The following is a 25809-nucleotide window of genomic DNA, read 5'->3' as shown; positions in this document are numbered from 1 at the left end:
AGGAGAGAGACAAGATTCTGTACATGTTAAATGTTTTCTTCCTAACCCAAAATATATTGCCTCCAATGCCAGCTCTGGAGCAGGATGACAAAGGTGTGCAGGTGGATTTGCAGGACCTGGGTTACGAAACCAGTGGCAAGAGTGAGAACGATAGGGAAGAGAGCAGTAGCACAGGTAGACGGCCTCTAGACAGACGCTGCATGTCTGTCTGCTGAGGGGACACTAATCTCAAATGTGGATAGATTCTCTCTTTATGTCTGCATGAGGACTGCACAAAGGCAACTGTAACACACTGTCTCTCACCTTGAGAAAAGTTTTCTGTCTGGGTCTCATTACCACACAATCTCTACTGGTTTTAACCTGGTGTTTCTTGGCACTATTCCCAAATCTGAATGGGCTGTCAATATTCTGCATTGACAAATTCTTGCATGTTTCCACTCTGAAGTTTGGGAATGTCTTTCCAGCACTTATCAACCTTTCACTTATATTTCTTGTCTCACACACAGAAAATCACAGATGTGATTTTATTTTCACATGAAACTATCACCTTTTGTTTCCCATGACTTCTAATGTTTTTCTGTTCCTAATTTGATTGTTTCTCTGTCCCTTATGTTGCCAGATCTAGAGGTTGGTGTGAACCCTAGTTGCAGTGCTTCTAGCCTGCCTTCCCTGCTGAAACATGAACAGGCCACCTTCTCCTCTACTGAAAACCTGGACTCGACCTCCAGCACCCCGTACCCCAGTTCCCCAGCTCTCAGCTCTGCCAAGGTATTCGACTTATTGTCCACTAAACCCCACCACTTAACAAACATTGTCCAGTCATTTGCATGGGGCTGTAGTGTATTTTAAGAGTTTGGAGGGTGGCGTCTGAGTTTTCAGCCTTTCCAAACCCAAAAATACAAGTGCAAAAGTAAAAAAAACACATTAAACAGTGTTTTTCTCTCCTTGAATGTCTGCTGCAATCATTAGCCTGTCCTGTTAACAAGCTTACTACTGTAGACAGTGAGTATAACTCTCAAGGCTAAGGAAGAAATCAATAACTAATGACATTAGTTTTTAGGGTTATAGGTTACGTTTAAAAAAATAAAAATAAAAAAAAAAGTCCATTTCCCACCAACATATCTACTGTGTGATATCCCAGGATGTTATTAGTATATCATAGTGTGGTAATTAACAGCCTTGTCCTGTTCTTTACTGTATCTGAGGAATAGCCGCTCTAAAAATTGTATAACCCAAACTATTAGTGGAAATTGATATTTGAGTTTTATTAACCTTCTCCTGTCTTTTTTCAGGTCAGTCTGAAAAGCCTGCAGGTCTATGATGAGTATGGTGTTTCTGAGGACCCACTCCAGCTTCAGGCACAAGTCAGAGAACTGAAAGTCCAGCTGGAAAACCAGACCAAACTCATCCTCCAAATGCAAAATCTTCTGCATAGGAACTCCCTCTCCAGTGACCTTGTTGCCAACATCTCTGAACCGTCCATCATCATCAGGGATCCAGAAGGGAAACAGAAGGAGGACCATAGTCAAGATAGAAGCTACAGAACTGGGCAGCTAAGGGAGAAAAGGGAGGGAGAGAACCAGGCGATGAAGGATAAAACCAGCCGTCTTAACATGGAACTGGAAAGAGAGAGGATCCTGAACAGAAGCACGAGTGAACAGCTGCCACAGACCCGCAGCCGCTCTACATCACCTGCCAGGTCAGCAGTCTTTTTCAGTGCATTATCAATATTTTATGCTCTTTTTACACTGAGTAAAAGCTGCACAGTAGTTTTGTAAATCAAATCTTGACTCATGCTATCAACTTTGGTGTTTGTTCCCTGCTTGCCCTCATTCTGTCCTCTCCTCAGACTGGACTCCCTGGTACAGTCACAGGCCAGGGAGCTGTCACAACTGAGGCAGCAGATCAAGGAGAGCCGCAGGCTGGGAGCCCTGCAGCGTCGGCAGCTGGAGGAGCTGAGCAAGGCCTTCAAGGAGCTGCTGCAGGCCAGCGAAGTCGACTACTACATGGGGGAGGTGGTAAAGCAGCAGCTGGACAAGAGCCTGAGTCTTCTGGACAGGCTGGAGGGACGGCTAGACAAAGGTAGCTGCTGCCTCGATGGTATTAGAGTTTGTTGTCTTTTGAGAAATGTTGCTAATCAGAACCACATTGCAAAAACACAGTTAATTATTTTATATTAGCGGTTTATGGTATATTACTTCACTTTGCCAAAACACATATAACTCCAGCCAACACACATGCAAATAAAGAATGATGTTGGGGTCTCTAACAACTGACTGTTGTTTGACTGAGCAATAAATAAATCATACTTAATCTCAATATTTTGTAAAAACAAGGACAGGAAAGGAGTTGTAGTGTTATGAAAACAGACCTGTTATGGTTTAAAAAAGAGGAAGCAGAGAGAACACAAAGGAGCAGTCAATCGTAACTGATTTTTAAGGACAGTTCTTTGACAGCATCTTTTCCTCTGTCTGCTAGGAGAGTCTCATCTGAATAATGAAGATGTGGCAGCTCTAGAACTGTCTCGCAGGTACGTCAAAAACTGTCACGCTGAAACTTGCTTAATGTTGACATCTTAATGAATTTTCTTGTATTCAAATTTTTGTGTTTTTCATTGTTGAAAACAAGTATCTGTACGATTGACATCATCCAGTCCATCTTAAAATTATGTTTAAATGTCATGATACTTTAATAACGTGTTTAAAGGACTAGTCCAACATTTTGGGAAATTCATTTATATGCTTTCTGGCAGAAAGTTAAACTGCCACTTGTCATCTTTACAATTCTCTTTTTGTACAAATTTCATAAATGAGATACAGAGTGTTAATTTGTGTGACCTCATCATCAGTCATGATTTCTGTACCCAGGAAATTATTTTTGTCTGTGCTGTGAATGCAACATTGCTTCTTTTATTTTGGCTTCACTGTAGGTTCAACCTACCTCACATTTCTTCTTTGTCATATTGTACATGCTACTACTTGAGATTTGAGGGTTGTTAGCTGAGCTGTTTTGATGATGTTGGTCTCCATGACCCTGTTAAAGACCTTCCCCCACCTCCACGCAGCCAATTGCCTTATAACCCCCGGGCGCTGCATGTGATGTTGGTTTTGAATAGCGTCCTGCTGTTGACCTAATTTTGTCTGTGTGTCAACCTAAACATTAAGGTCACATTGCCCCTAACTGGGTCACTGGGGTCTCTCAGACATCAGGACGTCAACAGAGAACACACACAGCACATGTCAGTTTTTATCCATTTATGTGCTCCACATTTCAAACGTTATCCTCCAGAAAGCAAATTAATTAAAAAGTTTTGTATAAAACACCAAGATATAAGTACGTGTTGAGTTCAATCCTCTGAACCAAATTGCAACACTTTTTTTATTTTTTTATTTTTGACACTTATGTATCATTAGATCAGAAATTAAAGTTGCTCACAGTGACATACGTTCATCCATATTAATACTGGCGGGGGCAGTGTTGGGGAGCTTATGCATGGATCACAGTCACTGCTGTCCCATGAGGAGAACATGAGAGATCCTCCTGACAGCCCGGCTAGAATCCAGCAGGAGTTAGATAATCTGCGTCTGGAGCTAGAGGGCGACAGAGAGCTGCTGCAGCACAACATCAGAGTCCTTGTCCAGCAAAACCTCACCCTGGCTGAATGCACCAGGGAGCAGCTGGACCTGTGAGTGGGTTTGAGCCAGACGGACAGCATGACGTTTGCTGTGAACTTCTCTTCTATATTTCCCAGCTGTGTGTTTCCACTGAAAGTCCTCTGTTTGGAAGCTTTTTTTTTTACTTCTATGTTCTTACAGTCATATCCTCGCTTTTTGGGTGCTGTTCCTCAATCTGTGTATTTGTTTCACATTGTTTCACCCTCCATAACCCAGCGCGATGATATCATAGATAAAGTCCAGCTGTTGGGTGTTCTTAAAGACTCAACATGACTCATTCCTCTTCTTCCTCCTCCTCCCAGGTTGGCTAAAGAGCTGCAGGAGAAGAATCGTCTCATCCAGAGCCTGCAGAGCCAATTCACAGGCCACAGTCCCAGCAGCCACCACAGCTCTCACTCTGAGCTGTACCACTCAGACAGGACGTCTTCCTCCTGCCATAGCACACAAGGTGGCACTCGAGCTCACAGTAAGCATTTCCTTAGACGTAGTCTTAATAATGGAATTTATCTGTGAGTGGGTGTGAAAGCCAACTCCAATTATAGTCTTACGTGTCACAGACGCTAGGCGCAGCAAGGTATAGTGTGAAGTGTGAGACTAGGATTAACTCTGTTTGCTGTTTTAAAAATGCATATTTTTCCCCCCTTTCTTGCCTCAGTGGTATGTCATTGAGATTACCTGAGTCCTTGTCCACTGCCTGGCCAGTCTAGACGCAGCCTGTAACGGCACTTATTTTCCACTCAGATCCATTCTGTTGCAGTGAGGCGTCCGACACGACAAAGCACGCCAGCCAAGGACAGATTAGGTGTCCAGTTTCAGTCCACCTCCACTTAAAGTTGCATTATTCAGTGGCACCTATCCGGTTCAATCTTCAAATTGTATTTCCCTCGGGAAAAGAGGCAGTGAAGGCTATTACAGATGGAAGTGAAGCATGTGGATATGTGAGAGGTCTTGCACAAGGGCTTGTCAACCCAAAATCACACATGACCTCTCTGGCTCCTGACATTGCAGTGGTCATCTTGATCCGCTGCTACTTGTGTTAGCATGAAGGCTATGGATGACACTGTGCTTTACCAATGCCAACTATAATTCATGATGAATAAATTAGTATGGTGAAGATCTATTTTTTACATTTTCATTGTTAATCTATCTACCTGTTGTTTCCCTGTACATGTTTAGGCCAGCGACACTCCTCTGATTGGACAGGAGCAGCTGTCCCTTCTGTAGGCGGAGCTCAGGAGGAAGGTGTGCCTGGTCACAGGGACGCTGCCAGCAGACTGCAGGGCCTGAAGAGGGAGAACGGGCGACTGCAGGAGCAGCTGAGAAGCAGCGAGGAGTTCAACGCCACCCTGCGCAGTGAACTGGACCTGCATTGCTCAATTATGGCCCAGAGCAGCTCCCACCATCAGGAACAGGATCAAGATCACGACAAGGAGGGGTCAGGGCCTCAGATGGAAACACATAAAGCGGACAGAGACATCACAGCAGAGAAGGCTTCTGAGCAGCCTCGCACGATGAATTCAGGTAAATCAGGATTTCTCTGCCTCTGCTGGTGAGATTTTAACTATTCCTTTTTTTAATCTATCTCTTTTAAGATCCCTGTTTTTTATTTAAGTGAAATACCCTTAAAGTACTCCTATTATTTAGCTTTGTGCATATGTGTCTGTCAGACCTGTTGGCAGAACATTTACAGGAGATCCGAGCTTTGCGACAGCGCCTGGAGGAGAGCATCCACACCAATGACCGTCTCAGGGAACAGTTGGAGAAGAAACTAGCTGAGGTGGAGAAAGACCCAGGTACACACCTAAAGTCAAACGTTGTCCTAATGGCTCTCTGTCATTGTTACTGGCAGGTTATTCTGCTCACAAAATAAAAAAATATTTACTCTCTTCCACTGCACTTATGCCCTTATTTGCTGACTGATGATGATGTTTATCCTTTGTTCAGCAGCAACCAACATCTTTATCCATGGAAATGAGGAGCAGGGTCAGCTGGCTAATGAGCTGCGATTTCTCTGGGGACAAAATCAAGCCCTGAAGGAACAGCTTAACAATGGGTCTAGAGGTAAGGCAGACATTTTCTTACAAGCTGATTTTGGACATACACACCTTTCTCAGACACTAGACCAACAGAGGTAGAGAGACAATATTTTTCCAAACACCAGTCCATTCAGTCTATCTGTTTAACACTAATTTACAAATACGTTTATTTGCTCCAGACAAGCAGAAGGAGAACGAGAAGCTACGGGAGACTCTGGCCAGACGGACTGCCAAACTGGAGCAGAGCAGGAAAGAGTCTGAAGCTCTGAGGCAGGAAAATAGCCGACTTCAGGAGAGGCTGGAGCACAGCAGCCAAGAAAACTCAAAGCTGCAGGATACACTGCACTACAGCAAAGAGGAGCTGCACAGGTACACACACACACACACACACACAGTGTGTGCATCAATACCACAACCGGTCGCCCTTGCAGTACACACTTAATGTCATTACTTCTCTCCTCCATGCAACCTGAAACTACACAAACCCGCTAATTACCATTGTAAAGAGTCATTACTATTACCATTATTCCATACTATTAGTACAACTCAGAAACATGATAGTCTGTCATTTGAAGGCTCATCCATGAGCACATGCATGTGCACCACCATAATGATGGTATGTGACCTCTTGCCCCGAGTCCTACTGACACAGTTGAGTGAGGCTGACATTCGAAACCTGGAGTCCAGTTTACTGTCAGATCACATCTCCTCTCGCTTTCCTGTCACTCTGAGTGTGTGTGGCGTTGTTTACTGTATATATACTATATCACTGTTTTAGTTTTTTACTGATTTTCACTGAACACTGAGACTTTTTTAAAGAAGAAAGTAGATCAGTTATTCCCAGATTATATGCATGTAAGAGTTGTGTTTCCTGTTGTAAGGAGAAGCTTTGCACTTCGAAAGTCCTTTCGTTATAGAAAGAGGGAATAAAACGCACATACAGTTCTGATAATTACTATTAAAGAACCAGTCTGTTTAATCTGTTTAACTACAGGCAGTTTGGCTGGAAATGTTTTGTCTAAAAACAATTAAATAGAAACATAGACGATATGGAGTCCTACATATACAGTACATGATGTATTTAACAGTAGATACTTTTTATGAATTGCCATTCCTTGCGATAAAGTAACATGTTTTGTTTTCTACCTTCTGATCACTGAATTGTGTGTTTTTCTGTTTTTGTGTGTTTCCAGGTTGCAGTGCGAGGTGAAGCTCCAGAGGCAGCAGCTGTCCGACACTCAGCACCTCCTTCAGTCACTGCGAGTGGAGCTGCAAGTTCATGAAAAGATCAAGACTGAAGCTCAGAAGCACAACGGTACTGCATGGTTTTTGTAACTTATGTTGCTTAAATTGTAATAGAGATATTGATACTGAACATAACTTATTAGCAACAGCTGCAAATCATCAAAATACAATGTTTGTTATAATTTTCCATGGATAGAGCCAAACTCTATTTCTATCTTGGATTTAGGCTCAGATTGTTGTGTTCGACACAGTAACAGTGACTTGATGACTGTTTTAAAAGCTTCTTCCAGGGTAAACAGCTCTGCACTCTTAAAAAAAAAACTCAGGAATGGGAAATGTCAGTGTCAGAAATGTCAGGTCAATGTGTCAGGTTTGAAGCGGTGTTCTGAGGTACTGATAGATGCAGAGATCTTACTTTCTATTTCGAAGAGTAAACACGAACGAATAAACGAACAAATTGACATTACCACATTTAGCTTTCTAAATTTAGAGACTGGAGAAAGAAAAGATACTAAGCTGAGGTGGTAAATACTTAAAAACAAGAAAATACAAGTTCAGCTTTCCCTCAGTGAGGTTTATTTAATAAGGAGTTGGACAGATGTAAATCACCTGATGTTCTGCTCTGTGCCTCTGTATGTTGTCATTTTTCTGTAACATGAATGACCTTATGAGATTGTTCCCTTCATTGAACCTTTAAGCAGAATCCAGTGAGACGACCCAGGAACCAGTTCCCGTCCCTTATTCCGGCTCATTGGACCTGGGTGAGCTGCTGTCGGAGATCAGACACCTGAGGCTGCAGCTGGAGCGGAGCATCCAGACCAACACGGCTCTGCGGCAGCGACTGGAGGAGCAGCTGCTCAGAGGACCCAACCGCTCTGAAACCATTAACATCAACTACCTGCTGTCCTCTCCAGGTACACACAAGGCACAGACCCACATGCTAATTACCTGTGGCACATGTACAAAGACCTGTAAACACACACACAGAGAACTGCCAGTCATGTCTGTTGGTTTTACATTTGTCTTAGATGAAGGGGGCAGGTCACCGGGTCGTGAAGGCTGTGATCTCCGTCACTCATTTCAGTCTCACAATGAACACATCAGTGTTCTCCATGGTAATCCTCATCAGATTTGGCATAATGTTTAATTATATTAGTAAATACAAACCCATACAGACTAACATTGTTATTAAGCAAATTTTAAAACACCCTTTCAGATGAGAAACATCGTGCCCATTCAGAGGTGGACGGTGGCTCCTTCAGCAGCAGCTCTGGTGACAGCATCTCTGGTGCTCCTTCTCGCCTGGTGCCGGGCCACAGGATGTGGGCCAATCGTAACGGCCGCCATATTTTGGGCCTGATTGAGGACTACAACGCCCTGCGCAAACAGATCTCAGAGGGTCGCAAACTGTCACGCAGCATGGACACACAACTGCAGGATTGTCTGTACGCACTCAGGCAGCAGGGCTTTAACGACAAGGTACTGAAAACAATCATGTTTTAGATGTTTTTAGTTTGAGTTATTTGTGTACTGACTGATAATAATGGGAACACAGAGTTCATGACAGTGCGGTCTTTTATAGGTGATAGAACAGCAGCATCTGAAGAGTTTGTGCAGCAGTGTGAACACCATGCAGCAGGTGTTAGAAGAGGCTGGTCGACTGCTCAAACTGGTGTGGAGAGTCTCTCTGCCAGCTGGTAACACAGCAGGGGACAGTGGCAACAACCAGCAGGTAAACATGCACAAACACACACAGTTTATTGTTTGTAGCCTATCCAGTGAAGTATCTACATACTAAATGTTTATCCTTTTATTATCCATCATCAGGATGAGCTGCTGAAAAATGAGATAGCCAGACTGAAGAGCAGGCTGTCGCAGCAGGAGAGGATGCTGACTGGAGCCGTTAAACGCCTCCGCACCACCAACCAGCTCAAAGAGGGAATGGAGAGGGTCATCATTGATCAGCGTATGATCATTTTATTTAACTTTAACAGCTTATACTGTATACTAGAACTGAAATGAATACTACAAATATAGTCTGCTTACAGCTTCTCAAATATCAGTTTGTGACTTTAATTTGTTTCACTGGAAACTGTGTTTTGGAATGACAAATGAAAAAAATCCTTATTCAGAATTTTCTGCCATTTTCTTGACTAAACAATTAAGCAGAAAAATAATCTTAGATTACTTTTAACTCTGACAGACTGAGATATCTGACTTAATATTTTTTTCTCACTATGCAGTGTCTCTAACCCATGGAGTGTTAAAGAAAGCCAGGGGGAACTTAGAGGTGAGTTTATCCAAATAGCCAATCCATGGTTAAAAATGTCAAACTTTGTGAACAGTGAACTGTTTTCCTTCAGTGAATCACTCTTCTTTTCCTTCTCATCCTCTATGTGAAATAATGATAGATAAATTACTGTACCCTCTTTGGCCTGAAAGGCCTGTCTGGAGGACCAGACGAAGGTTAGTATGGATGAGGTGCAGGCTTTGAGATTGATCTGATGCATGAGGTTTATGACACCCTGTTGATTTGGTTTTAGCTGTTGCATGAAGCAAATACCAAACAGTCATGTAATAAATCCTGTCGTTCATACCATGTCCAAAATAGACAGTATGGATTGCATTGGGATTTAACTCGCTGGAAGTTTATCATATCGTGTTTGAGCAACTGTTTGGAAAACTCTGCATTTGTGATGCATGATGAAGGTAATTCTACTTAGCTGAGGCATCTTTAAAGGAATAGTTTGACATTTTGTAAAATGTGCTTATTTGCTTTCTTGCGGAGAGTTGGTATTACTGTAGCTGGATGAGTAGATCGACACCACTCTCATGTCTGTCTGTTGAATATGAAGCTACTTCCAGGAGATGGTTAGCTTAGCATAAAGACTGGAAGCAGGGGTGGGGACGACAGCTAGCTCTGTCCATAGGTAAAAAATAAGACTCCCTGAAGGCGCTTGGTCAAGAAATATGCAAACCCCCCCCCCAATGTCATTTTTACACTTAGACATGATATAACTTTAATGTGTTAATTAATGTTCCAGTCTTGGCTGCATGTTATCAAGTTTTCCTTTAATTAAAAAAAGTGGTGCACAAGATGCATGTGTCTGGAAGCAGCTGTAAAAGTTTGTTAAATTTCTTTATTTTCAGCATCACTTGGTGTTATCCTGCATGTCTGTGGCTAAAGTTAAACGTTTCTATTTGTGTCTGCCAGATTTCAGTGTTTGCAAGCTGAGGTTACAGCATGTTGTCGTTTTGTCTCTTTAAGGAGGTTCCAGTCAATGGCCAGTAGAGGACACTACAGACCCTCAGCCTGAAGAGATGAGCCTGCCTGTTTCCAGACGGACTGCAAGCAGACACTCTGAATCCTCAGAGGATCACAACAGTGATGCCTCTTTGCACTGCAGCTTCTAAATCTGCTGGTATGATGCCCTACACTGCTTCTGATAATGTAGCTACCTAATGTCCATCATGCCTTATCCTGCTGTAAAACTGTCACCTTACTCTCCTGATATCAAAGCCTTTTTGTACTATACTTGCACAAAACTTGCCTATAACTTGATTTATTTTAGGTACTGAAGTTGTAAAAGTTTCTTTCTTTCAAAAGAAAATGCATTTGTAAATAGTATTTCCTGCAATTTAAATATTTTTCCTTTATTCTTTTTATATGACGATATAAGAACATGAAAAATGTATTTTATTACTGACTTACCATTTTTACCTTTTGTTGTCACCTGTCAGTTTATGTATGGGATGGTTCAAGGCTACTGTGTGATCAAAGGATTATGTGCAAATGCAGTTAAAAAAAAGTTTAATGGTGAAACCAAATTGTGGTACAAAAGTCCCTTTATTAGCATATACTTTTCTTTTTTTTCAAGTACAAATCTTGGCAGCCGCTTCCAAATGTGTACAAGGATAAACGGATAAGAAAGTAGCAAAGTTCAGATCAAGAATTAGTGAAAATGAAGAGAATTACAAAAAGTATAATGCAGCTTTACAGAGACACTGTTCTACTACATTTAGTCATTATACATGACAAGATTATATTTGAAAGGTCTAATTAAGTAGCACTTGAAACATGTCTGGTCATTACGTATCATCAATGTGACCTATAAAACTAGGCCTTGGAAAGATGGACAACAGTCAGTGACTGATCTTTAGCACCAAGATTTCTACAGACTCACATTTCTTCATAACACGTTTTCTGGACTGTCAGGCAGCTTCTCATTGGCCTTTTAAAGTAAACACTTTGGTTGTGGTCAAATTCAGTTATAACAGCAGTTTTGGCAAAATGAAATGTTCAGCTGATAAGAAAAAAAAAAAAATCTGGCTCCAATCGTTATTAGACATTATATTATTAGAATAAACACGCTCACATCAGGCCAGTATTTGTGCTATTTTAACTACTACAATAACTGTACATAAGATGAAGCCTAACACAAGAAAAGTTTTTCTGTTGTATGACTGGAGGTACAGAGAAATGTTGGTTTTGTAAAAGAACAGTGAGTATTTGTATAGCAGGGGAAAAAACCCTGCCCATGGTTGAGATCTGTCTTCTACTGGAAACCTTCATCTATCTCTGCACGAGTCTGACAAAGGCCTGAACAAGCTGGATGAACGGCTCCTGACCTTCATGGCTTGCCTTGGAGCCTGGTGTGGGTGGTTTGGACTGGGTGGAGGGAAGGATGCCGCTGGCTGGAGACGATGGAGAGCCCCTGCGGAAGTGGCGGGACAAGCTCGAGAGAAGAGTACTCTGGAGGTGACGAAAAAGAAAGAATTGGAGACGTTGCATAATATTCTGTAAGTATATTATAAGGGATAAGGCTGATGTCAAAGGTTACTGCAGGGTTCATGTGTGTGTGTATATGTATGTAGTCCTTTCTTTGGATTTGTAGACAAGAAATATATAGTATTAATACCAAATGTAGTAATACAGTATCACCAGAATTGTTCTTTGAAAGCATACAGAAGACTTAAAACGAGGACTGATGAAGACAGAAGTGATGTCTCACCAGTTCAGAGCTGAGCTCCTGTTTGAGCCTCTGTTTGTCTCGAGGGAGGATGGAGGGATCTTTGAGACACCGAACAGCCTGAGAGATGAGGACGTAGAAACAGTTCTCCATGGTGAACATCAACAATGACCTGAAGAGAAAAGAAATAAGAAACAAGTTTAATTTTCCGTGTAATAACAGTCCCATTCATATAATACTTAATATAGCAGGAGGAAGAGAAGGCTGCCTCGGTTACTCACTTCAGAGCTTGGATCTCCTCTGATGAAGCTAGTGAGGCTATGCTCAAGGAAACTGGCTCTTTCTTCTTCTCCATCTATGAACAGACGACACAAAAACGTTTAGAAATCTAAGAAGACTGTAGCTAGAAATTATTCAAGATTATGCTGAACTCGCCCAACATGTACCTCACTCAACATGCTCAGGGCCACGTTGATGGTGGCCAGCAGAGTTCCAAATGAAGGAGCCACATCAGGGTCAAACGCCGGGGTTGTGAAGCTGAGCACAAACAGGGTCCTGTACTCTGCCAAGTCCATACACTGACAGACAAGCAGGGACAAAAATCAGCATTTTAGTCTGTTTGTGTTCATGTGGCAAAGCTTCAGAAGAAATATGATGCTAATAATCAGGATAAAAACACATGATTAGACCCAGTCAGAGGAACCATCAAAACTGAACTGAAGTCTGACCTGGTCCAGGAGTATCTGGCAGCAGTCTGGAGTGAAGTGCTGCAGGGTCGCCAGGGTTTTGCTGAGGATCTTGAGAAGACTGCACTGCACGGCCAACAGGGCCTTCTGCTCTGCCTCCTCTCTCTCCCCTCCACCTGCTGCCTCTTTAGACGGGGTCTGTGGGGGTCGCTGTGTCTTGGGGAGCGGAGCAGGGGGCAACGCCTCGCCATTTTTAGCCTGAGAAAGTTCCAAAACAAACAAACTGAATATAGACACATACTAATTTTTTTTTTTTTTTTTTAAACTGGATTCTTGTGGCAGCAAAGTTTTCTTGACTGCTTACAATCACAATTCTTCATGCACAAAACAAACTCATTGTAAGTCAGGCTGGTTATAATATAGAATAGAAATGTAAGTGCCTGCCGTTTCTGACCTGGAGGTAGTGATGAAGCATCTTCTTGCTGTGTAGCAGATACGTGCAGGTCTGACACAGATAACACAGGTTTACCTGCATGGAGGGGATGGAAAGAAAAATACTAAATAACAGAACGTTGAAGTGTAACTGCACTGGTGGAGCTGTGGAGCTTTCCTCTGGACTTACCTGTACGTCTCTGAGCAGTTTGGGCAGGTGAAACTGCCACTCCTTACAGAAGTTTGAGAGCTGCAGCAGGAAGCCAACTGTGTGGTCGGCCTCGTCCAAACATGCCAGGCTCTGAACTGTTCGCACTGCATTCAGACACTGAACAGAAGAGAAGGAAACATAAAGCTTAATGTGGGAAGATTTAATTATGTTATCAACAAGAAAAAACTGAGTGGAATGTGTGCATACACACATCCATCTGCTACAAGTGGAAAACACCACTTATGTTTTCCTCCATTGCTCCCAACGTTAATTGCTTTACAGTCATACCTGTAGTATGCGTTCTTGATGTACTCCAACAAAGTCCAGGGCTTCATTGATGAAGTTGTAGCGCAGAGTCTTGAGCAGACTCTCCATTAAAGACATGCAGAGGCGGTACACCCCTGGCCAGCAGGCGGAGTCCTGGGACTTGCGGGAGAAACTCTGTTCAGGGACATGGATATTTAATGATGTCATTAATGCACAAAGTACTACATCTGCATCATTAAGCACTCCAATGTTACATGCAAGGCAGGGAAATGTGAAGTGATGGCTATAATTTTATAACCTGTGATGCGCCATTCGAAGAGACCTCATATACACTCAGAAGAGGGAGGCAGATAGTTTGGATGACTCCTGCTCCAGCAACAGCTGCTGCCCCCTGCAGGAAAAACAAAGACACCCTCAACATCTGACATCTTAATTTGATGTAAAGGATTGATTTAAATGCATTAAATAAAGTATAAAGGTTCGCAGCAGAAGAGTGTGTGCTTTTGCTGACCTGTGGAGTGCGGGCCAGTGTGAGCAGCAGGTGAAGTGCAGCCTCCGTGAAGTAGAGGTTGTGCTTGGAGCGCAGGCTGAGCTCTACGGCACTGAGCACTGAGGGGAGGACCGGAACCTTCCTCATCACTGAGACCCAGTGCTCACCATCCTCATCGGTGCGACACAGCTCCTTCGCCAAGTGCAGCGCCAGCACACACACCTGAGGAAAACGGAGTGAGAGGAAAAAATGGTCTTTATGATGGATTTGGTGGTTAAGCATGAATAGGAGCATAGGACCATAAATATGACTAATGCTGGTGAAGTTTTTGCCTCTATCACAACAGCGACAGTGGATGTTTAAATAGCAAAATGCATACAAGCCATGCAAAGCCTTTCCTCTGCCTCAACACTACGTCTGACTACTGAATGACCCAAAAAGTCTTACATCTAGAAAGACTGAAGATAAAAGCTGAAAACAAATCATTAGCTTGAGTATGAAGCTGACTTTTTGATACTTCTGGAAGGAGAGGTGTGGAAGCAAACTAGGCTTTTAAAGTGTGAAAAACAGCATCTACAAACAAAATGACTGATTGTCATTCCTGCCGCACTCACTCCATCTCTCTGGTCCTTCTGTGGGCCGCGGGGAGAGTCAGTCTCCATGCTGTCCTCGTCCTCCATCGTGTCTCCCATCTGGCTCATGTGGCGAGTATTGTCGATAAGCGCCAGGGCCTCGTCTTTCACCGTCTCACACACAGACAGCAACAGCTGGGGCAGCTGGGAAATATCTCCACCTGGTTGACAAAGAAATTTATCAAGAAAACGTTGAAATACAGACCACTGCAAGATCAGATTCAAGCACAGATAACAGGAGACGCACACAAACGCCTCTTACCATTGAGTCCCTGAATCTGCAGCACAGAGATGAGTGCAGAGAAGATTTTGGCTTTGGTCCTCTCCATCATCTGCTGGTCAGCTTGCAGGACACTCTCCAGTATGAGGGAGAGCGGAGACAGGATGTCAGGAGCTGTTGCTACCACACTGGAGACAGGAAGAGCCCAGAAACAGAGTTTATTAGAGATTAGAAAGGAGTTAGAATGTCAAGTGTACACTGTTGGCGGCCTCTCTGTCAAATGCATGAATACACACCCTCTCCATTGTTTGAGGAGGATGAGAAGTAGCGTGGCCATCATGGATCCAAGACGAAGACAAGGCACAGACATGGGTGTTGTCAGCTGAGAGACAAAAAGGTAAGACAAGGATATAAAGAAGAGAAATATAGGGGAAGTAAAAATAACAAGACGACTTAAATTACAAGAAAATCTTTTTGCCATGAAAACTTACAGCTGCTTTAGTTCCATCCAGGACGTCCATGAAAAGCTTCAGTTTGGTTGCTTCCTCTGTTATCTGCATCACATCAGACTGAAAACAGAAAATATACAATTTGTCAATGCAGCAGAGTTCTGTGTGGTCCATCTTCAGATCACCTGCATTTTTGGAAACATGCTTATTTGCTCTCTTGTTGAGAGTTTGATAAAAAAAAATAAAATAAATAGCTACAGCCAACAGCCAGTTTGCTTGGCATAAAGAGAGGAAACATCTTGTTCAATACAGAATCGTGTGTGTAGAAGTGGCAATTGGGCTATACAAGTTTGCAGGAAGTCACTGCTTTTGGCCAAGAAATTCTCTCGCACATGACTCGCTGTTTCCCCTTGTTTCCAGTTTTTATGCTAAGCTAAACTAACCTGCTGCTGGCTGCACATAAACTGTACAGACACGAGCGTGGTATTGATCTTCTCATCTAACTCTTGTCAAGAAAGTGAATCAGCATGTGTCTATTCCTTTAAGGCGGGCTTATAGTACATCAGCACCTAAAACACTGTAACAATGACTGAGTTGACTGTAACATACATGGCTAGTGGAAAGAATTAGCAGCATCCGCCAGGCAGAGATCAACATCTGGGTCTCTGGGAAGGAACAGATGCCTTCTTCTTCCATCTCTGCCACGTGGCACACCAGAGACTTCACATACTGGGACCAGTACTCATATCGTCGTGCATTGGCGAACTTCTGCAGCCCATCCTTCAAAGACTGCTCTAAGGAGCCACTGCAACAACACAGACACAAATTAACATCAGTAATGAGATTTGAGCCATCGTCTGCAAATGAAAATTGATAAATATGTGAAAATATTTGGGATTCTAGGAGCGCCCTGGTGGCTCACCTGGTAGAGCACATATCATTTAGGCTTAGTCCTATCTGTAGACCCTTTGCTGCATTTCTGTCTTTCCTAACTTTCCTGTCTCTCTCTCACTGTTCCTATCGTAATAAAGGCAAAAATGGCCCCAAAAAAAAAAGATATTGGGTATTTTGAAATTACCTGACAACATAGTAGATCTCCAGGCCAATGATTTTCATGACAAAAGCACATGTCTCCAGAACACAAGGCTGCAGGCAAAAATTATAATTATTGAATTGATAGAAATGACTGGTGATCAGTAGGGCACAGTAAAAACAACAAAATACCTCTGTGGTGTCTGAAGGTGGGGTGAGGGTTCCAAAGAGAGGTGTCGTCAAATTCTCCCAAAACCGTTCTCTGTGTAAAAAAAAAAAAAAAAAAAAAAAAGCAGTTAAATATTCACCAATTTTCATTATCTGTCTTTCAAAACATCCAATTTCACATAGTTTTCCAGGTAAACAGTAAGAGTTTTGTCTGAAAAACTGCACTTACTTGGCACGTAAGACGGAGATGGCACTATCTCTGCGATCCTGCCAGAGGGCAAGAAGAAAGGCCAGGGCCGCACGGTGGAGCAGTGGGGGACACCAATATTTCCCCTGCTGTTTGGAGTCGATCAGGTCCAACACCACATGAAGACAGCTCCACTCACCAAGCAGAAACTCCTGCAGGTTAAAAAACAGATGTTTTGAATCCAGATGCAACACTACTAACAGTAAAACAAATAGATTTTTATTACAGAATGTATTCCTGCAGTTCACACCTTTGACCCCTCGCTGCCATCTTTGACTTCCAGGTTGAGGAAAAGCTCAATGAGGCCAGGCTGAGTTTCCACAGCAACAGTAAGAAATTCAAGGATCATGACCTTGATCCTCATGTCTTCAGTTTTGCTTTGCAGCCGAGTGAGGAATGCATCCCGGATGGCTGCTGCGTCACTGCCAAGGCAGGCGTAGACTGACATGGGAGCCACCTACAGACAAAATATAAGTTCAACATCAAAATTTTCTGTTTGTACAAATCAACAGTAAAACAAAGTCCAAAACAAAGCATGCAAGTACAAATGCATACTGTATGCATATATTGGAAGTCTTACTGTGGCAAGTCTTTTGAGCAGCTGGATTGCGAGGCGAGGCAGCGCTGGGTCATGTTTGTGGTAAATATACTTGGCCAGGACAACTATGAGGTTGTTGCCATGGCCACCGTGCTGTGTCAGGGCCTGCTCCAGAGGGGACACAACATCAGATGGTGGCTTCAGACGGATGACGTTGTTTGTGACAGAGAAGGCCAATTTGACTGTCTGGATCAGGATCTGACCGGGACCCTCAGAGCCACAGCTGGAAAGGAAAAACATCACAACAAAATTATCAAAAATGACAACACAATTAGTCTCATTATGAGGAAAACGAGGCCTGAACACATCAGACTGTTCACCTGCTGGGCTGTGCAGCCAGGACCACATCTATGGTGTCCACTCCGACTCCCATGATATTGACGACTGCCTGTCCAGCCTCAGTGTTTGCCAGGCTGTAGATACACAGAGACTGCAGGGTGGGAGTGCTGTGCCAAGAAAGAGATGTGACTCTACAACTATTCAGGTAAATTAATAACCTAATATCTGTCAATTAATTAATAAGGGCAACAACTGTCATTTTCATAGTGATTAATTAACATATCAGATAATAGTAGAAAAAGTTGACACATTCATGTCATGTCATATTTCGTCCAACCAACAGTCCAGGACTAGTGAATTGTTGTCATTTTCATTAGGAAAAACCATTAAAACCATTAGATTGCAAAAAAAAATTGATGCAGATTAATTGACGATCAACTAAAAGATTGATCAACTCATCATTTCAGGTCAAGAATTAATATAAACATTTTTAAATCAGCAAGTGGACCTTGAGCTGAGGTTGTTTGTTGTCAACTGTCAAGACTGAATTGTGATAAAAGTTTAGGTAAAAACCATCATCAAGTTACGCAAATGATAGAATTGTTCATTTCTGAATTAACAATTTTTAACTGCAGGAATGTTTATGTTAATAATTATTTTTTCTACCAGTCTGTTCTTAGGATTTGTATGTTTTCCAGACTGAATGTACAGGTAACAGTTAAGACACAGAGTTATCCTTACCTGCCCTGGTCTTCCCCCTCTGGGCTCAGATTGAGAATGGCATGGATCAGCTCCAAAATAAGACAACCTGCAACAAAACAGAGTCAGTGTTCATTCAGTTTTTACCTTAATGTTTCCAGTCTGGAAGAAAATAAAACTTGCCCCCAGTGTCAGGAAGGTGCCCTTACCTATCCTTTCCCTGACTCCGTAGGTGTTGTAACGCCACTTATGGTACGTGGGTAGCATCTCCTTTAGCACCAGCAACACACAGGGGATCAGGCCTTTGTTCTGAGTGCTGCCAAGCTGACCCTGAAATAATTAACAGGCACAGAAGGAAGGGAGATATGATACACATTACAGACACAGGACACCACTTTTATACATTAAAATATTCACTCCTTTATTTGATGTAAAATGGCACTATGAAGCTGCTATAAGTGTTATTACCTTAACCAGGGTTGTGATGAGACGAAGGAATGCGATGGTCACAGCATACTCCCCCCTGGGCTGTTCAATCTGGACCAGCAGGTTGCCATAGTTACCTGCCTTCATCCCCTCAGCACTAGGAAAAAAACAATTTTTTTTCAATACTTTTTACCTGAAATAAAAGTCTGATATTTGCCAGAACAGTTGAACATTAGGCAGCACAGAGAATGAGCTTTTTACTTTACCTTATACACTGAGCCATGCTGGTCAAAGGGTTAGAGGCAAAGGGGAGGAAACCAGTGTGGTGCAGACTGGACCACACCTGAAGATAAATAAAACAGATGAGGTGTGTGAAGAGAATTCAGGAACAGTGAATTTCAACTGTAAATGTGACTTCCTGTTTAGAAGTACCGGCGTACCCACCTTCCCAGGCATCCTTGCAGCCAGAACAGAGAGGCAGTTCACACAGGAGGCAATCACGTCCACTGGGGGGTTGATGACTGATGTTAACCTGACAAACGGTAAACACACAAGTCACAAAACAAATCCATTCTTAGCTTATAGACAGTTGACAAATGCAAAGAACAACAAAACAACTACACCCATGAGTTTGATAGGAGTCTCTAAAGTTAGGTTACCTCTGCAGCAACATGTAGATGCGAGAAGTGAGAGGCAGCAGACAGTCTGACACAGTCCAGTCTGTGCTTATGATCTTATGGACCAGATCCAGGATGGGCTTCACACGTACACAGTGAGCTATAACATCTGAAACAAGGGAATTAAATTGGGTTGGGTTTTGGTCTTTCAAGTTATTTGTTGACAGTATCAAAAATATAGAATATCACCAGCATTGCGCTTTAAATAAGTGTATAACCTGCTTGTGATAGTGTGACTGATCAGTTGTGTACCTGCAGTTGAAACAACATGGAGCAGCATCTCCACCTCACAGGTGAAGAGAGTCCAGGAGCTGTAGGAGTAGTCCCAGCGCACCACATAGCCTTGGTCACCTCCAATCATCACCTGGCCCAGCACTCCCTGTGGCATCCACAGGTTGGTCTGCCCTGTGCCTGATGGTGGAGATAAAATGTTATAGAAGAGGTAAAGGTGAAAAGTAATAAATCTTGTATAATTATGCATAATACAAATATGCACTAAATTTTTGAATCTGTCAAATCTCACAGTAATAACCAAACTAACCGAGAGGGTACAGGAGTTTTGGTGTTTGTCTCCTCCACAGCGTCTCATCATCCTTGGAGATGATGTCATTGGGCTTATGTTTGTAAACTTGAGTGTAGAAGGACATCTTATCCAAAAAGTTGTACACCTGTCACACAGCAGTAAAAGTAGATTATTAAACCATTTACATAAGGAAGAAGTTGAGTGTGTGTATATCTTTGCATCCGTGTGTGAAATCTACCTTTTTAACTGTTGACTTGTTTGACAGAAGTGCAGTCAGAAGTTGTAGCAGCGGTCCAATCTTATGAGGAAACATCCCAACTGCACTGTCTAGGATCATTCCCAATCCCATGTTTGGCTTCTGGATTAAAAATTACACAAAACAGGACAGACTGTCAATACTTGTCAATTTTTTTCTCTCATTTGTTTTTATCCAATTTTATCAATAAATAGTCTCCTCTGTGTTTTTTTATTCTTACCATTTCCCAGAAGACTTCAGCCAGACTGGGAGCAGAGAGAACCTCACAAGCGGCATCGATCAGGTGGGAGCACTGCGTCGCCACACCGTCATTCTGTCACATTCAGTATGATGAAGGCAAGTTACCAACACAAGTTACAAAAATGAATGAGAGGATAGAGACATGTAAAATCTGACATGTACCTGTAGGCTTTCTTCTTCAAAAGAAGTGATCACAAATGAGAGGAGTCCGTAGATGCACATCTTCGCTGTACTTGCCGTGCACTGGAGAGAAAGAGTCAAAGAGTGGCCAATATAATTTAATGTATAACAACAGGATAAATACGTGAGAACAGATGTTGGTACCTACTAGTAATGTAGTTACATTTGTGAAAAATCAGGTAAAAAGTGATTTTTGGTGCACAAACGTCATGGTTTGGAGGTGAAACCCAGCCATTTTTACATATTCAGTGCTCCCACTAAGAACAGTGCAAAACTCCCCGTAATGTTTAGTATTAGCATGCAAGTATATTTTATTGGTGTAGTGTCTTCAGTGCCTGGCTGCCCTTCAAATATAAACCAAAAGACTGAGGGGCATCGTTATGAAAGTCTTGATTTAGCCCAGAACTATAAAACTGGTCCAGAGTACAACATGTTTCCCGTATGCCACATGGTTTTCATTCTCGCCATCTCATTAGTGACTGATTTAGGTCTGAGGCCCCATGTGATTACATTTAACTACCTGGTAGAGAAAACCAGAAGCACTCTGAGACCAAAGGACTTAGAAGATTTGAGAACCACTGATGTAAGGCTGTCAGTTAAGATCTTGTGAATGAACATGTTACTTCCTAAACTTGTCAGCAGAAAGTTGGAGTAGAACCAAATGGGTTGTAGGATGTACAGCAACAGAATGTCATTTAAGCAATTTAAGTTAATTGAGGCAGCAGTGAGACAGAGTTTTCCCAAGAATATACTACTAAAATGACTACTACGATAGGAGATACTATCATCTATATTTTAATTAAAAGTGCTGGGATTTTTTCCACCTTCACTTTTTAACAACTTTAAGTTTGCATTCTACCTGACCCATGTGTGTATCCATGCCCTCTTACATTATTCCCTGAGACTCCAAGACCTTTCAGCATAGTTGAGAGGTACTTGAACACCCCCAGCTGCAGAGCGGTGTTGCCTATCCTCCTGATCACGGGGCTGGACTCATCTGGTCTTAGCGTGTGTCTCAGCAGGACCCAGGACAGCAGCACCGGCCCGTGATGAGGGATGTCACCGAATGTCAGCAGCAGCTGATCCATCTCCTGGAAGAGACAGATAAAGTATGGAGGTTCAGATGTCTGTATGGTTTATTTTTGGCGCCTAAAACTGTTTTCTCAATGTTTGATTGAGTATGTGTGTGTAATTTGGATGAACACTAAACTAAGGATTGGTTGAGCTCATTTAGAGACATTATTGCATCACGGTTGCTTTACAGTGTATTTACATCTGCTGCATTTAGAGACTCAAATCAAACCTTGATGACAGCAGGAGCGCTGGAGAACTGATGCTGCTCTGTACAATCTTCCAGGGCGCACTTGTGCAGGAAGTCTATGTCCATTCCCTCAACCAGGATGAGAGAGCTCAGATATCTGCAGGACAAAGAAAGATTATAGATTTTAAAGACCACAGGGAATTATATAATAAACAAGGTACTAGAGTCCAACCAATATAAAAAGCTTTGTTCGAGATATATTAGAAACAGTGATGACACTGCATAGTTTGTCCACCAAAAGAGCACAAACAAGTTTACTTTCTTTTTCTAATCATTCAATAAATATCTTGTTCACAGTTCTTGAAAAGAAATTTGATTCTTACACAAATGGTTTGTGAATATCTGTCATTATATCCTTATCAGGTTTTTTGAAGTCTTAAAGTTTGGACACCCACTTAATGCATCAGTGGTGCATTTTTAGTTTAATAGGGACTGCTCACTTTAAACATGAGTGGCACATAAACACAAACCCTCCGTGCTCTTACCCGATTCGATCAACCAACGCATCCATGCTTTTGTCTACTAGGTGTCTGTTGGTCTGCCGCAAACCAAAGCCCTGCTCCTTGAACATCTTTGTGAAGCTCAGCAGGTCGGATGGGCTCATCTCAAAGTAAGCATAATACAGGAAGATGATCTCCAGCAGCAGAGACTGTTCTCTCAGACACTGCAGGAACCACCGTGACACCTGCCTCTCCGTCTGGAAAAGAAAAAACATTATTTTACAAGCTCAAACAAACAAATGTCACTGTCTGGTATGACTTCATGTCAAACAAAAGATGTGAATACCACATGATATTTACATTAGATCTAGGTTACAATATACAGTATATTAACCATATATGAACCAAACAAAAGAAGCAAATGATCACCATGAGGTTTCCATGAGTTTCCCATGTTGGTGCTTCTGCTTTGAAGAGGTTCTCAAACTGTGACTGGTAGCTGCCCACAAGGTCTTTCTCCAGTTTATTGACACAGTTACAGTACTCAGCCTGGACAAATAACAAACACACCCAGAGTTATGTTACAGAAGCAACAACAAATAAATGTATTATCAGTGAGAAATGTGCAAAGCAATGTTCTACAATGATCTGATGTGTCGCTCACCCTGTAGGGATGTCGCTCATCCTGAAAGTACGTCAGCAAGAGGAGGACACATCTGAGCAGACACATGCGCTCCTCATAGTAATAGTCAGCTATCTGTAAGTACACACACATAGGAAGTCATACTTATTGGATTGCCTCTGGAAGCATAATTGCCATGCTGAATTAAGTGGAACTACACAACAAGTAAATAGCTGCAGATCTCTGTACTGACCTTCATCAACAGTGCCTGGCTTTGTCTCTCATCCTTGAGAACAACCTGTAAAGAAGACTCAATTATACACAATACACCACATACAAAACACAGATTTACACTAAATTCAAAAACTGGTGGATATATTTATCTCAGTTACTCTTTGGTATACTGAACAAGTGGGCAAAGGATTTAGACAGATTCCAATACAGCGAAATAATCAGTGGAGAAGACACACCTTTAACGAGTCACGGGTTCCTCTGTAATCCTCTTGTAGGTAGCACTGTAAAAGCTGCACACTCTGCTGCTCATCAAGACCCTGTTACATTATTTAACCATTAAATCACCATGAAATGCACCACCAAATGAAAATAGTGAATCACATATTTTACATTTTTGAACTCTTACCAACAGTTTACTGATCCTCAGGCCAAAATCCTTCAGTGGTTGTGCAACATCTTTGTTCTCCTTCACTTTCCCAGCAGAGGATGAACTACAACAAGTAATAGTTTTAGTAATAGTAATTACCCTTTCAGTTACTATGAACCTGTAGTGTATATGATGTAAGGATCAAAACAACTGTAACTATACCTGGGTGGCTTGTAGTAACTGAGTCCTTGATGCAGTCTGTCCCAGTGTCTGTCAAGCTCTGCCTCTATCTGAGCCTGTGGTTGTCAAGCATTTCATAATAAGAACAGGGGAAAAAATCAAGACATTACCTTTTCTTAATATGCACTATGAAGTAATTAACTAACATTAAGATTTCTCTAATTTTAGTGTATCTGAACCCACCAAAAAGGTTCCATTCACATTTGAGAATCAAAGTACTTAAGGGACCACTTGGGACCCCTCAAGACAATCTTTTATTAATCTCTCACACACACACACACACACACACACACACACACACACACACACACACTACCCACACACTCTTGCCTACATGGTACATGACAATAAGTGTTAAGAAGACGTACCGGCTCTCGCAAGGCAGATCTTCCCAGCAGTATGGTCCATAATTCTCGACAGCTCCTAAGAGAAGGATGGGTGTGTTTTAGAAAAGGGATACTTGACATAAATATACATTACACAGGAAGGTAGCTATTAGTTCATCTGCATGGGGAAGTACAATCAGAACCAACAGGCAGATCAGGGGTGGCAAATGAGACTAGCACCACAACTAATGATTATTATAATATATATAATATTATTATATATAATAATCTATTATTCTGCAGATCTATTAAATTGTCAAAAATGCCCATTATAACTTCACAGAAATAAACATGAAGTCCCTTAGTGATATCAATAAAGAAGAGCAAGAGATATTCTCATTGAAGAGGCAGGTTTCAGATGTCAGTCATTGTTTCACTATTTTTGCTTGAAAAATGACTGAAATTATCAGTTTTTAAATAGTTGCGAATTATTTTGGGCCAAAGGATTTAGACAGATTCCAATACAGCGAAATAATCAGTGGAGAAGACACACCTTTAACGAGTCACCGGTTCCTCTGTAATCCTCTTGTAGGTAGCACTGTAAAAGCTGCACACTCTGCTGCTCATCAAGACCCTGTTTACATTATTTAACCATTAAATCACCATGAAATGCACCACCAAATGAAAATAGTGAATCACATATTTTACATTTTTGAACTCTTACCAACAGTTTACTGATCCTCAGGCCAAAATCCTTCAGTGGTTGTGCAACATCTTTGTTCTCCTTCACTTTCCCAGCAGAGGATGAACTACAACAAGTAATAGTTAGTAATAGTAATTACCCTTTCAGTTACTATGAACCTGTATGTATAGATGTAAGGATCAAAACAACTGTAACATATACCTGGGTGGCTTGTAGTAACTGAGTCCTTGATGCAGTCTGTCCCAGTGTCTGTCAAGCTCTGCCTCTATCTGAGCCTGTGGTTGTCAAGCATTTCATAATAAGAACAGGGGAAAAAATCAAGACATTACCTTTTAATATGCACTATGACGATAGTAATTAAACCTAACATTAAGATCTTCTCTAATTTTAGTGTATCTGAACACCAAAAAGGTTCCATTCACATTTGAGAATCAAAGTACTTAAGGGACCACTTGGGACCCTCAAGACAATCTTTTATTAATCCTAACACACAACACACACACACACACACACACACACACACACACACACACACACACACACACACACACAACACACACGCTACATGGTACATGACAATAAGTGTTAAGAAGACGTACCGGCTCTCGCAAGGCAGATCTTCCCAGCAGTATGGTCCATAATTCTCGACAGCTCCTAAGAGAAGGATGGGTGTGTTTAGAAAAGGATACTTGACATAAATATACATTACACAGGAAAGAGTAGCTATTAGTTCATCTGCATGGGGAAGTACAATCAGACCAACACGGCAGATCAGGGGTGGCAATGAGACTAGCACCACAACTAATGATTTTATAATATATATAATATTATTATATATAATAATCTATTATTCTGCAGATCTATTAAATTGTCAAAAATGCCCATTTAAACTTCACAGAAATAAACATGAAGTCCCTTA

At 41.9% G+C, this 25809-nt stretch overlaps 2 protein-coding genes across 2 annotated transcripts in view; one reads left to right on the top strand and one right to left on the bottom strand.

Moving 5' to 3' along the window:
- The window catches only part of LOC111236169 (myomegalin-like), a 30768-nt gene extending 20075 nt beyond the window's left edge, over positions 1-10693 (top strand). The window contains exons 33-51 of the mRNA XM_022764820.1: positions 73-174; positions 620-768; positions 1293-1699; positions 1850-2082; positions 2479-2530; positions 3977-4140; positions 4851-5195; positions 5342-5467; positions 5619-5735; positions 5890-6079; positions 6904-7025; positions 7657-7869; positions 7984-8070; positions 8172-8434; positions 8538-8687; positions 8783-8921; positions 9199-9245; positions 9367-9421; positions 10224-10693. Coding sequence (XP_022620541.1) covers positions 73-174; positions 620-768; positions 1293-1699; positions 1850-2082; positions 2479-2530; positions 3977-4140; positions 4851-5195; positions 5342-5467; positions 5619-5735; positions 5890-6079; positions 6904-7025; positions 7657-7869; positions 7984-8070; positions 8172-8434; positions 8538-8687; positions 8783-8921; positions 9199-9245; positions 9367-9421; positions 10224-10369 — 3107 coding nt within the window. The 3' untranslated portion in view covers positions 10370-10693. The remainder of the gene's footprint in view (positions 1-72; positions 175-619; positions 769-1292; positions 1700-1849; positions 2083-2478; positions 2531-3976; positions 4141-4850; positions 5196-5341; positions 5468-5618; positions 5736-5889; positions 6080-6903; positions 7026-7656; positions 7870-7983; positions 8071-8171; positions 8435-8537; positions 8688-8782; positions 8922-9198; positions 9246-9366; positions 9422-10223) is intronic.
- Positions 10694-10783: 90 nt separating this feature from the next.
- nup188 (nucleoporin 188) overlaps positions 10784-25809 on the bottom strand; it is a 16075-nt gene continuing 1049 nt past the window's right edge. The window contains exons 2-43 of the mRNA XM_022764819.1: positions 25490-25544; positions 25092-25165; positions 24912-24996; positions 23491-23571; positions 23274-23318; positions 23063-23155; positions 22828-22947; positions 22444-22655; positions 21941-22055; positions 21528-21728; positions 20620-20700; positions 20438-20530; positions 20200-20319; positions 19980-20106; positions 19691-19849; positions 19421-19547; positions 19206-19293; positions 19028-19104; positions 18804-18918; positions 18545-18665; positions 18378-18444; positions 17678-17803; positions 17340-17580; positions 17010-17216; positions 16742-16911; positions 16537-16606; positions 16391-16458; positions 15922-16117; positions 15355-15432; positions 15160-15245; positions 14906-15051; positions 14626-14804; positions 14033-14233; positions 13820-13912; positions 13543-13695; positions 13234-13371; positions 13066-13140; positions 12654-12869; positions 12372-12503; positions 12207-12280; positions 11968-12097; positions 10784-11708 (exon numbers count right to left, since the gene is read on the bottom strand). Of these exons, the coding sequence (XP_022620540.1) occupies positions 11529-11708; positions 11968-12097; positions 12207-12280; positions 12372-12503; positions 12654-12869; positions 13066-13140; positions 13234-13371; positions 13543-13695; positions 13820-13912; positions 14033-14233; positions 14626-14804; positions 14906-15051; positions 15160-15245; positions 15355-15432; positions 15922-16117; positions 16391-16458; positions 16537-16606; positions 16742-16911; positions 17010-17216; positions 17340-17580; positions 17678-17803; positions 18378-18444; positions 18545-18665; positions 18804-18918; positions 19028-19104; positions 19206-19293; positions 19421-19547; positions 19691-19849; positions 19980-20106; positions 20200-20319; positions 20438-20530; positions 20620-20700; positions 21528-21728; positions 21941-22055; positions 22444-22655; positions 22828-22947; positions 23063-23155; positions 23274-23318; positions 23491-23571; positions 24912-24996; positions 25092-25165; positions 25490-25544 (5215 nt within the window). The 3' untranslated portion in view covers positions 10784-11528. The remainder of the gene's footprint in view (positions 11709-11967; positions 12098-12206; positions 12281-12371; positions 12504-12653; positions 12870-13065; positions 13141-13233; positions 13372-13542; positions 13696-13819; positions 13913-14032; positions 14234-14625; positions 14805-14905; positions 15052-15159; positions 15246-15354; positions 15433-15921; positions 16118-16390; positions 16459-16536; positions 16607-16741; positions 16912-17009; positions 17217-17339; positions 17581-17677; positions 17804-18377; positions 18445-18544; positions 18666-18803; positions 18919-19027; positions 19105-19205; positions 19294-19420; positions 19548-19690; positions 19850-19979; positions 20107-20199; positions 20320-20437; positions 20531-20619; positions 20701-21527; positions 21729-21940; positions 22056-22443; positions 22656-22827; positions 22948-23062; positions 23156-23273; positions 23319-23490; positions 23572-24911; positions 24997-25091; positions 25166-25489; positions 25545-25809) is intronic.

Source organism: Seriola dumerili, unplaced genomic scaffold (genome assembly GCF_002260705.1).
Source record: "Seriola dumerili isolate Sdu_G_001 unplaced genomic scaffold, Sdu_1.0 BDQW01000590.1, whole genome shotgun sequence".
Taxonomy (NCBI): Eukaryota; Metazoa; Chordata; class Actinopteri; order Carangiformes; family Carangidae; genus Seriola; species Seriola dumerili.
Note: the sequence above shows the minus strand (reverse complement) of the source record. Positions and strands in the feature narration are given on the sequence as shown.